At 48.8% G+C, this 13,911-nt stretch overlaps 2 protein-coding genes across 2 annotated transcripts in view; both read right to left on the reverse strand.

The window, feature by feature from the left end:
- LOC308159584 (glutamate receptor 2-like) overlaps window positions 1-4,786 on the reverse strand; it is a gene marked incomplete at both ends in the record, with an annotated part of 25,793 nt that extends 21,007 nt beyond the window's left edge. The window contains 2 exon segments of the mRNA XM_080533400.1: window positions 4,092-4,232; window positions 4,717-4,786. Of these exon segments, the coding sequence (XP_080389526.1) occupies window positions 4,092-4,232; window positions 4,717-4,786 (211 nt within the window).
- A 1,254-nt stretch (window positions 4,787-6,040) lies between these two features.
- The window catches only part of LOC308160688 (glycine receptor subunit beta-like), a gene marked incomplete at both ends in the record, with an annotated part of 32,625 nt that continues 24,754 nt past the window's right edge, over window positions 6,041-13,911 (reverse strand). The window contains 3 exons of the mRNA XM_080534631.1: window positions 6,041-6,086; window positions 6,186-6,305; window positions 13,591-13,886. Coding sequence (XP_080390757.1) covers window positions 6,041-6,086; window positions 6,186-6,305; window positions 13,591-13,886 — 462 coding nt within the window. The remainder of the gene's footprint in view (window positions 6,087-6,185; window positions 6,306-13,590; window positions 13,887-13,911) is intronic.

Here is a 13,911-nt window from a genome sequence, read left to right on the forward strand (position 1 = left end):
ACACCTTTAGAAAACAAAACCAACAAGAATCCGTAGAATAATACAAAAAAAACAACGACAAACAAAAAGCTATTTTTAAAAAGGTGGGTCTTGCGGGAGCGTTTGAACGAGGACAGAGTGGGAGCTTCCCGGGGTTCCCTGGGGGGTCCTGAGAGGCAGTGAGCCGTGAAGCAGAAGGCCCTGTCCCCCCCCAGGTGTCGAGCCTGGCTAGGGCCCATACGAGACAGCTTTGTGGGTGGTGAGGAGGCGTTGATGCAGTCTATTCTGTGCTTGATGAGGAGAGAGTGGGGTTTTGGTGAGGATTCAGTCAGCGGAGTTTCGTAACAGACTGACGTTTATTCAGGAGTTTGCTGGCAGTGGTAGTCACGAACACTGCTAGTTATAAAACACAATCACCAGTGATCTATACTCAACCCTAATACAGCATGCACCATTACTACTGGGTATATACACTGTATATACCACACCATGGTCTATACCAGTGACTCATTCCTAGTTCTGGAGAACCGCACAGTTTTCTATACCACACCATGTACCAGAGCTGAAGTTCAATACTAAACCATGTACCACATCTATAGATATATACTAAACCATGTACCACATCTATAGATATATACTAAACCATGTACCACATCTATAGATATATACTAAACCATGTACCACATCTATAGATATATACTAAACCATGTACCACATCTATAGATATAGATATTGTATACTAAACCATGTACCACAGCTATAAGTCTATATACCACACCATGTACCACAGATATAAGTCTTTATACCACACCATGTACCACACCATGTAGCACAGTTATAAGTGTATATACCACACCATGTACCACCATGTACCACACCATGTACCACACCATGTAGCACAGTTATAAGTCTATATACCACACCATGTACCACAGCTATAAGTCTATATACCACACCATGTACCAGGGCTATAAGTCTTTATACCACACCATGTACCAGGGCTATAAGTCTATATACCACACCATGTACCACAGCTATAAGTCTATATACCACACCATGTACCAGGGCTATAAGTCTATATACCACACCATGTACCACAGCTATAAGTCTATATACCACACCATGTACCACACCATGTACCACACCATGTACCACACCATGTACCAGGGCTATAAGTCTTTATACCACACCATGTACCACACCATGTACCACAGATATAAGTCTATATACCACACCATGTACCAGGGCTATAAGTCTTTATACCACACCATGTACCACACCATGTACCACAGATATAAGTCTATATACCACACCATGTACCACAGATATAAGTCTTTATACCACACCATGTACCACACCATGTAGCACAGTTATAAGTGTATATACCACACCATGTACCACCATGTACCACACCATGTACCACACCATGTAGCACAGTTATAAGTCTATATACCACACCATGTACCACAGCTATAAGTCTATATACCACACCATGTACCAGGGCTATAAGTCTTTATACCACACCATGTACCAGGGCTATAAGTCTATATACCACACCATGTACCACAGCTATAAGTCTATATACCACACCATGTACCAGGGCTATAAGTCTTTATACCACACCATGTACCACACCATGTACCACAGCTATAAGTCTATATACCACACCATGTACCACACCATGTACCACACCATGTACCACACCATGTACCACACCATGTACCAGGGCTATAAGTCTTTATACCACACCATGTACCACACCATGTACCACAGATATAAGTCTATATACCACACCATGTACCAGAGGTATAAGTCTATATACCACACCATGTACCAGAGGTATAAGTCTATATACCACACCATGTACCACACCATGTACCACACCATGTACCACACCATGTACCAGGGCTATAAGTCTTTATACCACACCATGTACCACACCATGTACCACAGATATAAGTCTATATACCACACCATGTACCAGAGGTATAAGTCTATATACCACACCATGTACCAGGGCTAGCCTACTCTGGAGAGTCTGGGCTGCGTTCAGGCCTTTAGCCCAGCCTGGTTCTGTTCAGAACCCTGTGAGAAACTGACTGGGGAATGCGTCACTGCTAGTCCTGGGACGAACCCTGTGGCTAAACACTGCGGTCTCCCTACCCCCCCCCCCCCCCCCCCCCCCCGGCCCAGGATAGAGGATCTACAGTCGATACTAAACCACGTACTGTAGAATCGCTACGCTGTATATACTGTACACCAAGAAGAGAGGGGAAGAGGGGGGTTAAGAGAGGACGGGGAAAGAGGGAAGGAGGACAAGTGGAAGGACAAGAGGAAAGGAGAGGAGGATGTATTTATATACAGGACTGAAGATACAGAGACAGGTCTGTGGTCGTCAGCAAACGCGTAGACACACACACACACGCACGCACGCACACACCCCAACAGATTTGAAACTTGCTGAAGCCGTGCACAGGTACACAGAGAGATGTTACACTTGTGCTGACTTTGCACAAAGCCAAAGTTCAAAGTTCAGCACCGGACAGCTACTGGGTTCATTTCCCTCAGAGGAAGTCTGTGTCGTCCAACGCCACTGGCCGCTGGAGATGGATTTGGTGGCGCCCGGCATGTTATTGTTTTAGATTAGATTAGACTCAACCGTTGTCATTGCACAGACTACAACAACATGTCTTTTTTGCTCTTTCACAAGGTCAGCCATAGTCAGCGCCCCTGGAGCAATTAGGGGTTTAAGTGCCTTGCTCAAGGGCACAACGACAGTGGTAGGGGACCTTAGATAGGATGCCAGCAACCCCTCCAGTCACCAGCTCACATGCAGCTCCCTCCTGAGGCGGGGATCGAACCAGCGACCCTTCGCTTGCTAGCTGGCCTCTCTAACCTCTATTTAAATGTATTTAAATGTATTTAAATGTATTTAAATGCAGCTGATGCAGATCTGATCTTCTATTGTGAATGGTGAACAATGTCCCCCCTCTCTAAACCTGGAACACATATTCTCTTGCCTGTTGTCAATTCCTTTACTATTGTAATGTTTAAGGTATAGACCAACAGGCCTCTCCCATCGATGGATCTGATGTCCTTGTCGGGACGGTATTTAAGGACAAGGACAGCAAGAACGGAATCTAGGATCGGCAATGATCGAATGTCTGTCACACTGGGATGAGCAAATTATTATTCAATCATTATTAATCCTAAAATATATTTTGGAGTCAGATATAACATAGTGATAACTTGTGTTAGTTGGTCATGTGACCACTAGAGTCCGCTTGATCCTGTCTATAACCGTCTGAAGTTACTGTACTGGGGAGTATACGCTACGTGTCTTTATTGTTAACCTGTCCTGTCCTTTCTCCCTCGTTCACTGTTTGTATCGCAATTCTTCACAGTGCCCATTGGCTACCAAAGAGTCACACACGCAGTAACATCACCTGCCACTGGGATTTCATTGGAAAACTGGGGGAAGAAACACAGCCCAAAAAATGCAACAGAAACTCTTTTCATCGTGAATTCACTCGACAACTCTTGTAGCAACAATGGCCACACTTGCGGCCACATACACAGCAGGCTTCCTACTACACACAGTCCTACACAGGCCTATCAAGAATCACTGTAGGCCCATCACTTACCAAATTAAGCAATTTTACAATGCCAGCATACATTTAGGGTGCTTCTCAGCCGTCTGCTGCGACGGATGAGTAACTCCCCGTGAGTATGTCCGACTCTCACAACGCTTTGGCTGGGAGGGCAGGGTGGAATAACGCCCAGAATCATCCACCTCTGTTCATGCTAAAGGGGGTTTCATGCACCGTTCCAAGAAGGAAAAAGCATGTAGACAGAAAAGTGCACGCAGTGCCGTTTTCTCAGATTATTCAGATACAGAGACTCTGATGTCACCGAGGCGGAGCGCTGTTATTAACACCCTGCACTAGAACGCAGTCATCTCCCCGTTGGTTGCGCGCAGAGGCGCACTATACACTCAAATCAGTGCCCCCCCCCCCCCCCCCCTTCTCCGACCCCACATCCCCTCTCTGCCCCCCCCCCCCCTCCCGTTAATTGATTAATTAAACGATTAAAGACGTTCCCTTTCTACTCACAGCAGTTGGTCACGGCGAAGCTGTTGGCCACCTCCAGGTTGTCGATATGAGGCGTGAGGCGGAACTCCGCCGTGCCGAACTGGACCATCCCGATACGGAACGCGCTGTATTCCTGGTCGGCCCCGCGAGGGAACAGCCCCCCTGGAGACATCAGTGAAAGAGAGCGTGGGAGAGAGGGGGGGGGGAGAGGGGGTTCGGTTCAGACATCAACACGAATAGAGAGAAGGGCCTATTTGGGAATTCAAACGTGGGAATTCAAACATCAACCAATATCATCATAACCATCCAAACGCGCGGATATCACACGGATATCATTACGCACACAAGGGCCAACGCAGAGGTTGTTGGATGTTAAGGAGCGCAATGAATGTTTTTTTCTCCGTCAAAACCATAAATATATAAATACCCCCCCCTCCCCGCATCCATATTTAAATAACCATCTATGAGAACCCGCATTGGGCGAGGGGGGGGGTTCGTGTCAGAGTGGTGTCTTATGCGAACATTCGACAGCGTTCTCTACATCAAAGGGCCGAACCACATTTTGTGTCATTTTTCGTCCATGCGTTATAACGCAGAGCAACACGCATCTAACACGCGTACTGGGAGAGGAATAAGCCATACATACCGATCTGCACACTGGGTGAACCGCAGAAAGCCCCCCGCCATAAGACAGCCAGAAGAAACAGCAGATGCATCGTCTTTAGCATTTCCAAACGCGATATGACGACATCTACCGAATTAAGGACATCCACCGAATACCGGAGCTCCTCAGACGGTCCTCATAGCGGACCAAGGAACAGGGGAACGGCAGAGGGAATCCGCGGGGGTCACTTGTCCCGTGGCTTGTGTTCCGGTCCGGCCGTGGGAGGATGGCTCGAGCTCTGCGGATGTATCTCTCTGTCTCTCTCTCTCTCTCTGTGTCTCTCTCTCTCTGTCTCTCTCTCTCTCTCTCTCTCTCTCTCTCTCTCTCTCTCTCTCTCTCTCTCTCTCTCTCTCTCTCTCACACGCACACACACACACTCTCTCTCTCTCTCTCCCTCTCTGAAGCGCGAGCACTGCTGGACCCGTTTCAGCACCGACCGCGCGCGGACAGCGAAGGAATACCGATGAGGACGAGAAGACACGAGCGCAGCCGAGCTCACACGAACAGTCCTCTCGCGCGTGCGCAGGACGGGGGTGGTGGTGGTGGTGGTGGTGGAGGAGGGGGGGGGTTCGTGCTACTTGTTATTGGTTTATTCAGGCCTGTTCAGAGGAATGGTCCACATACATGTTACATGTAACGCATACATGCATGTAGAATACACACACTCAATGTATATACAATCTGGCTTCTTTAATAATGCATTGGAACATTGGTGTACAACCACATGACGTGCCTGACAATGTGGTGGGACAATCTTTCCTCCTCATTTCGCTTCCTTCCTCTTCTATCAGTGTCACTGTGTTCCCCCCGAGAGGGAAGGAGAGACAGACTCAAACGGAGGATGCATTTGACTGTCAAGCCTCCCTAACAGATTCATCAACATACACAGTTTTTCTCCCTGTCTCTCTCTTCCCCCTCTAGTCTCTTCCCCTCTCTCTCTCTCTGTCTCTCTCTCCGTCCCCTCTCTCTCTCCCTATTTCTGTCTTTCTTTCTCTCTCTCTGCCCTCTCTGTCTCTCTCCGCCCCCCCCTCTCTCTCTCCCTCTCACTGTCTCTCTCTGCCAGCTGTCTCTCTCTCCGCCCCCTCTCTCTCTCCCCTCTTTCTGTCTCTCTCCCCCCTCCTCTCCCCCCTCTCTCTGCCCGCCCCTCTCTCTCTCCCTCCCTCTCTCTCTCTGCCCCTTCTCTCTCCGCTCCCCCTTCTCTCTCTCTCTCTTTTGTCCATCTTTATCCCCCCCCCCCCTCTCTCTCTCTCCCTCTGTCTTCCCTCTCTCCTCTTTACGTTCAGTGCTGGGTTATAGCTCTAGCCTCTCATGCCATCTTCACGCGGCTCCACTCTGTGTTTTCCACGTTGAGTCTGGCAAAGAGGCAGTGGGTTTAAAAAGGCTCTGGGAAAAAAAAGCCAGAGACATCCAGTGAAAGGAGGGTTGAAGGGAGGGAGGGGCCCCTGTCGTACCTCCGCCGAGGAGACTCTGCGTGGCACCAGCGGTCACATTGGACGACTTTCCGCGGGGCGACGATCGCTATTGGCCCCCGCGCCAACGGAGCAGACGGAGGACAGCCGGATGCGGACCATCTGTGGGTACGCGGACCATCTGTGGGTACACAGACCCGAGAGCCTGGTTATTGGGGCTGCTCATGAGGGGGACAGTGTATACCACTACTTTATGAAGTAATGGGAGAGGTATGTTCGGCCAGCGATGGTATTCATGGAATGGGGGGGGGGGGGGGGGGGGGGGCGAGTTTTGGAGTTCAACGTTGGGTGTGGGATGTACCCATATATAGCCTATAAAAAGTCCTCAAGTAGGCCTACGGCAATTTTCGTTTTTCATTTTTAATAAATGAAAATATTTTTTAAGATTATGAAAGGGCATGATTGTCAGCTTTCAAATGACGTGTCCTACATTGAAATCGGAAGAACAGTTGAAGCAGATATGCTTATTTGAATGTTGGTCCACCTCAACCCAAATAGCGGAGGATCCCCGTTCTGAATCAAAACACACAGGCATAAATAACAGCATATTACGGAAGCTGATCAACAACATACCGTCTCTGAGTTGATCGCTGTGAATAGAATCAGAACACTCTCCCACATACTGCAGCATAGGGGGGTGGAGAGAGTGAGAGAGAGAGAGAGAGAGAGAGAGAGAGAGGGGGGGGGGGAGGGGAGGGAGAGGTGGATTAAGCAGAGAGGGAGAGCAGAGTGATAGACAGATAGGGAGGGAGAATGGGGGTGTTGGTGACATTGATATAGAGGGGGAGTTTGTTAACAGCTATTTTCAGCTTTCAGAGTTTAGACTCGGAGGCGGATGTCTTGTGTAATAAGGTATCTCGTAGGAGTTCTTCGGTTGCTTTGCATGATGCAAATACTGTTGTAAAATTGTAATCGTCCATCTCCAGTATCCCTCTCTCTCAATCTGTCAATCCCTCCCTCGCTTTCTATCTGTCTCTTCCCTCTCGATCTCTCGATGCCAGTCCACCTCTGTCTTCGTCTCACACACACACACACACACACACACACGCACACACACACACACACACACACACACACGCGCGAGCACACACATGTATGTGCACGTGCACACACACACACACAGACAAGAGCACACGCATGCAGGTGCACGCGTGCACACACACACACACACACACACACACACCCACTCTCTCTCTCTTTATCTCCCTCTCTCTCCCTCTCTCTGTCACTGTTAGTCCGCCTCTTCATCTTTCTCGCCGTCTCTCCATCTCTCTCTCACCTCCCCCTCGTACTGCAGTGTGTGTGGGAGAGCACATAATTGTGTTTTCCCTGCCAGCATCATAAATCATACAAGCTTCTGTTTATATCATACAAGCTGTTTTAGTTACCAATAGCAACAACATTTTTCATGTGCCAGATGTTGTATTTACACTAAAGTATTGCAACTTTATCAGCATAGATTTGAGTGTTCTCCCCATCCTCCACCACTAGGAGGCGCCAGAGTGCAATAATGGAACACCCACGAGCCCCAACCTCACCATTCCCAGAGAACTCACCCTCAGTTTTTTCTTCACATGGCAATGTTTGTCGACCGTAACTCAACCGCAATCCAACTGTAATTCAAACCGGGGTTGATTCAGCTCCTGCCACCTGCATACTGACAGACAGAGGTCTGGTACTGGTCTGGTACTGGCCCAGAAACCTTCAACTGACACACAGAACCCAGCTACCCTGAAAAAGCAGTTTTCACTCAACCACCGAGTGTGTTTCATACTTGTGTCAGTCGTAGCAGTGAGGCCTAGAGTACGATAACCACCTCCATCCCTTTATACGACAATGTTTCAATCCGGGGTCACACGCTGGTTTTGTCTAAAGGACTCTCGGATTATAAAAACCTGGTGATAGGATGAAAACACATCAGAAACACGACAAAACAAAACACTGAAGATTCACACTGACGCACAGTACGGCTCAGCCCCCCTTTAAGAGGGTCGGCCACTATTTGGACATGCTACAGAGGACAGACGTTGTTAATACAGCCCACTTCTGCCACAGAGAAGATAATAATAATAAGAATTGATTTTTGAGACACATTGACTGATGGACATACACACACACACACACACCAGCAGAGGCGTTGAGGCGGGGGGGGGGGGGGGGGGAATTTTTGGTTGAGGGCTGTGCTAAATCGATGGCGATGTGCTAGATGGCTAGCTTTTTTTTAATGTTTTCTTTTTCCAGGGGCTATTAATAAAACTGTTGGGGCTAGAGCCCCGGATGCCCAGGAGTAACGACGTCACTGCACCCCACACCAAGGAATCCTTGGATTCAATTACCAGTCTTTTTTTAAGAAAATGTTATTTCAAATCTGTCTTCAGGGTTTGATTGAGCCTGCCTGAAGTGACAGATGGGTGGGGGGTTCCATTGTGCCAGGCAAGCTCAATCAATGTCAGCTAAAACATGTTGAATAAAACCAATGCAGTTTGAACCCAGATCGGACACAAACAAACAGGGAGAATTGGATGGCAGTCTGACAGACAGGAACAGAGACAGACATACAGACACAAAGAGAGACATACATACATACATACATACATACATACAGACAGACAGACAGACATACTGACAAACAGAAAGAGACAGACAGATGGGCAGGCAGGCAGACAGACAGACATTTACATTACATTACATTTTGGCATTTAGCAGACCCCTTATTCCAAAGCGACTTACAATCAATACATTTGACTAAGCAAGTGAATCATCAATCCACCAGTCGTATCAGGAAGAGTAATCTAGCTCAGGCCAGGGGCCATTGGCAGTCTCAGTGATAGAAGGAACATGTATATAGACACTGGAGAGACAGTACAAGGGGGGCAGTAGAAATCATAGGGGATACAGTAAAGGTGAAAAGCGGGTGTCTCAGGAGACGCAGTGCTGGGGGGTAGTGGATGTCTCAGGAGGAGCAGTTAAGGTGTAACCTGAAGAGATGAGTCTCCGACGGAAGATGGGTAGTGACTCTGCAGTTCTGACAGCTGTGAGAAGCTCATTCCACCAGCGGGGAGCCAGTGTAGTGAAGAGACGTGATCGGGCAGTGCGACTGCCATGTAGGTGTAGAGGTGGTGGGGCCAGTCGGCCAGCAGAGGTGGAGGAGCGGAGGGAACGGGCTGAAGTTTGGGGGGTGACCATTGCCTGCAAGTAGGCAGGGGCTGTCCCTTTAGCTGCCTGGTAGGCAAGCACCAGGGTCTTGAATCTGATGCGAGCTGCTATCGGGAGCCATTGCAGGGTGTGAAGGAGAGGGGTGACATGAGAGAATTTGGGGAGGTTGAACACCAGACGGGCAGCAGCGTTCTGGATGAGCTGCAGAGATCTGATGGCAGTGGCGGGGAGCCCGGCCAGGAGTACGTTGCAGTAATCAAGGCGGGAGATGGCCAGTGCCTGGGTCAAGAGTTGCGCTGTTTCTCTGGTGAGGAATGGTCGTATCCTTCTGATGTTGTTAAGGAAGAATCTGCAGGAGCGTGCTGTTGCTGCAATGTTCTCAGCACAGGATAGTCGGTTGTCCAGGATCACTCCAAGGTTCTTGGCTGTCAGGGAGGGGGTTACAGTAGAGTTCTCCACTGTGATGGAGAAGTCTTGGAGAGGGCAGGCTTTCCCGGGGATGAAGAGTAGCTCAGTCTTGTTAAGGTTGAGTTTGAGATGATGGGCTGACATCCATGTTGAGATGTCCGTGAGACATGCAGAGACACGTGTTGCCACATGGAGGTCAGAGGGGGGGAAAGGACAGGAAGAGCTGAGTGTCATCTGCGTAGCTGTGGTAGGAGAACCCATGTGAGGAGATTACCGAGCCAAGAGACTTGGTGTAGAGGGAGAACAGTAGGGGCCCTAGGACAGAGCCCTGGGGTACCCCAGTGGTGAGGGTTTGTGGAGAAGATAGCGATTGTTTCCAGGTCACCTGGTAGGAGCGACCCGCCAGGTAGGAAGCAAACCAGGAGTGTGCGCTGCCAGAGATGCCCAGTTCAGAGAGGGTGGTTCAGAGAAGGATCTTGTGGTTTACTGTGTCGAAGGCAGCAGACAGGTCCAGGAGAATGGAGAAACAGAGGAGAGGGAGGATGCTTAAGCAGAGTGGAGGGCCTCCGTGACAGCAAGGAGAGCAGTCTCAGTGGAGTGCCCAGCCTTGAAGCCGGATTTGTGGGGGTCTAAATGTTCTCTCTTCCGGAGATAGTCAGTCAGTTGTTTAGATGCAGCTCGTTCAAGGGTTTTGGAAGGGAAGGAGAGAAGGGATACCAGTCTGTAGTTGTGGACAGATGATGGGTCAAGGGTAGGTTTCTTGAGGAGAGGCTTGACTCTGGCTATTTTTAAGGCAGCCGGGACAGATCCTGTGGATAGGGAGGAGTTAATTACGGTGGTAAGGTAAGGAAGGAGCACGGAGGAAATGGATGGGAGAAGAGGGTTGGGGATGGGATGGGATCGAGAGGGCATGTGGTTGCTCGCTTGGATGTGAGAAGTGTGAGAAGTGGAGAAGGTGGAAAACAGTTTTCTAGGATTAGAGGCAGAAGAATGTATTTTGGAATGATAGTAGGATGCTTTAGCAGCTGATGCAGAGGATTCATAGTTGTAGAGGAGAGAGTGATAGAGGTTAAGGTCATCAGAGAGGCCAGTTTTTCTCCATTTCCTCTCAGCTGCCCGGAGCTCTCTACAAGCATGTAGCGTTTCAGAGAGCCAGGGCGCACTAGGAGAGGATTGTGCTGACTTCAAGGTTAGTGGACAGAGGGTGTCGAAGGATGAGGTGAGAGTGGACAGGAGGGTGGAGGTTGCTGCATCAGTGGATAGAAGGGAGAAGGATTCAACAGAGGGTAGGGAGGATAAGACAGAAGAAGAGAGGTTGGTGGGGGACAGGGTATGTAGGTTGCGACGAGAGGGTCTAAAGTGGTTAGAGACAGACAAGGAAGAGGTGGTTTTGAGGGGAAGGGAGAAGGATATCGTGATGATCAGAAACTGGAAGAGGGGTAACAGTAAGGTTGGAAGTGAGGGAGGATCTGGTGAAGACAAGGTCGAGCTGATTGCCTGCCTTATTAGTCGGAGGAGAGGGGGACAGGGTAAGGCCGAAGGAGAGGAGAAGGTCATGTACTCCAGATGAGAGAAGCTTCTCTGATTGGAAGTTGAAGTCACCCAGTAGTACGAACAGACAGGCAGACAGACAGACAGACAGACAGGCAGACAGGCAGACAGGCAAACAGACAGACAGACTAAGGCAGACAGACTGACAAACAGACAGACAGGCAGGCAGACAGGCAAACAGACAGACAGACTGAGGCAGACAGACAGACAGACAGACAGGAAGGCAGGCAGGCAGGCAGGCAGGCAGACAGACAGACAGACAGACTGGCAGACAGACAGGCAGACAGATGGACAGACAGACAGAATAAACAGGAGGACAGACAGACAGACAGAATAAACAGGAGGAGGACAGACAGAATAAACAGGAGTAGGACAGACAGACAGACAGAATAAACAGGAGGACGGACAGACAGACAGACAGAATAAACAGGAGGAGGACAGACAGACAGACAGACAGACAGAATAAACAGGAGGAGGACAGACAGACAGACAGAATAAACAGGAGGACAGACAGACAGACAGACAGAATAAACAGGAGGAGGACAGCTCCAGTGACATCAGGCTATTTATTGGGTCTCGTCCAGAAGCAGGCAGTTGTCTTCCTGATACTGTTACAACTTATATGGCATCTTAGATACAGTATATCACATTGCATCTTCACATGGGATCATAGCATGTAGCATATATAACATCGGTATATGGCTTATGTCATATATAGCGTCTTTATTTGGCGTTATATAAAGCATCTTTGCATGGAGATAAATATCATATAGCTTGATATGGAAATGTTAACCCCCCCCACCCCACATACATCTTCAGATAAATACATCCTCAAAAATCTATAAATTCTCCCAGTCGTACAGAATATTTCCCCGTCCCCAATATAACAGTCTGTACAATATATTTTGTAAGTGTATTGTTAGTATGGCAGGCGATATGTCTGCATATACAATGCTTTGGAAAATAGACAGCCTCCTTGGCACCTACAATTGAAATGCATACAATCTGGATTTCCTTGTCACTCCTCTACACAGCCCTCGACTCACTTCTAAAACAACAACATAAAATAGAACATAAAAGTAGATTTGAACCCCCCCCCCCAAAAAACAAACTAACAAACAAACAGATATGTGACACGGTCTGGTCAATTGAGCCACAAGTCGGCATCCGATTTAATGTTCGGACTTGCGTTCGCCTTCAATGTTCGAAAAATGTAAATACATTTCAGTGTTCAGCTTGTTTCGTGAGCCTGCTAACAATGTAAAGTAGTGTTCTAGTTCACTAGGTAACAATGTAAAGTAGTGTTCTAGTTAACTAGGTAGCAGTGGGGGATTACTCATAGAAACCATTGCATTGCAGTATTTTGGCTTGACCAGCGAGTTTGTGTCGTGATTCTCAACAACGTTGAAACATATTTTCCGTGTTTCAAAAGAAAAGTCAGAACATTTTGATTGGTTGCCGACTTGCGGGGTCAAATGACCAGACCGTGTCAGATATGTCGATTGACACGTCGGCCCCCCCCCCTTTTCCTGTGGCACAGCTACGTTAGCTCGGATGCAAAAATGTCCGCAAAAAAGTCACTGAAGAGGTTGCATAATACCGTAATGTTGCGCCCCGCGATTTCGGAACGAAATCTCCCGCGCCTCGGTCGGAGAGTGAACTTCAAGCGGTTTTAAGACTCCCCCAACGTAAACCCGCTGACTCATGGGACAGGCGGGGCATTGTAAACAGCTACAGATCAGAGGAAGAGTTTGAACGAAAATTCCAAGATGAATCATTTCAGGATCCTTTCGAATCCTTGGGGATGTTTAGGGCAGTGGTATGATATGTCATCGGCGACCTCACCAGCACCCTTTCCCTTCGTCGGCTTATGAGGTAATCGGGAGAAAAAACGGCTCAGGAATGTTATAGTGAGGTCAGAGAGAGACACGGGGATAAATGGCTGACGATGGGGAGGTCAAAACATCCTTGTTGTTTTCCTCAAAACAAGAGACTGGCAAGACGGAAGACATTAATGACAACACGTTATATTGTGTCTGTGTGTGTGTGTGTGTGTTTCTCACGTGTGTCTGTGTTTTTTTTTGTGTGCGTGTTTTTCTCGTGTGTATGTGTTTCTCGCGTGTGTTTGTTTCTCTCTCTCTCTTTCTCTCTCGCGAGCGTGTGTGTGTGTGTGTGTGTTGTGCATGTAAGCATGCAGTAAAGGAAGCCTTTCTCACTTTCTCACGTCCCTCCTCTCCCTCTCTCCTCCCTCTCTCCTCCCCTCCTCCATCACACATGCAGATAGACGGACCAGTAGATGATGTTAAAAAACAAGAAGCTGAAGGGGAAGAGGGCGCGGGCGTAGAGGTCGACCCGCTTGGCCGCGGCGGGGATGACCGGCTTAGGGGGCGGCGGCTTCTTGTTGTTCTTGGCCTGCGACTTGCCGCCACCGACCACCTCGATGGGCTTGCCGTAGCAGTCGAAGTTGGAGAGCTCGAAGTCGCGCGGCAGCGAGCCCACGATGCTGAAGTCGTTGGAGCGCAGGTCCGACTTGGACGTGCACACCTTCTTGCAGCGGGTCTCCACCACCTGCGCACACACACACACGCGCACA

Source organism: Nansenia antarctica, assembly GCF_963989245.1.
Source record: "Nansenia antarctica genome assembly, chromosome: 6".
NCBI classification, from domain to species: domain Eukaryota; kingdom Metazoa; phylum Chordata; class Actinopteri; order Argentiniformes; family Microstomatidae; genus Nansenia; species Nansenia antarctica.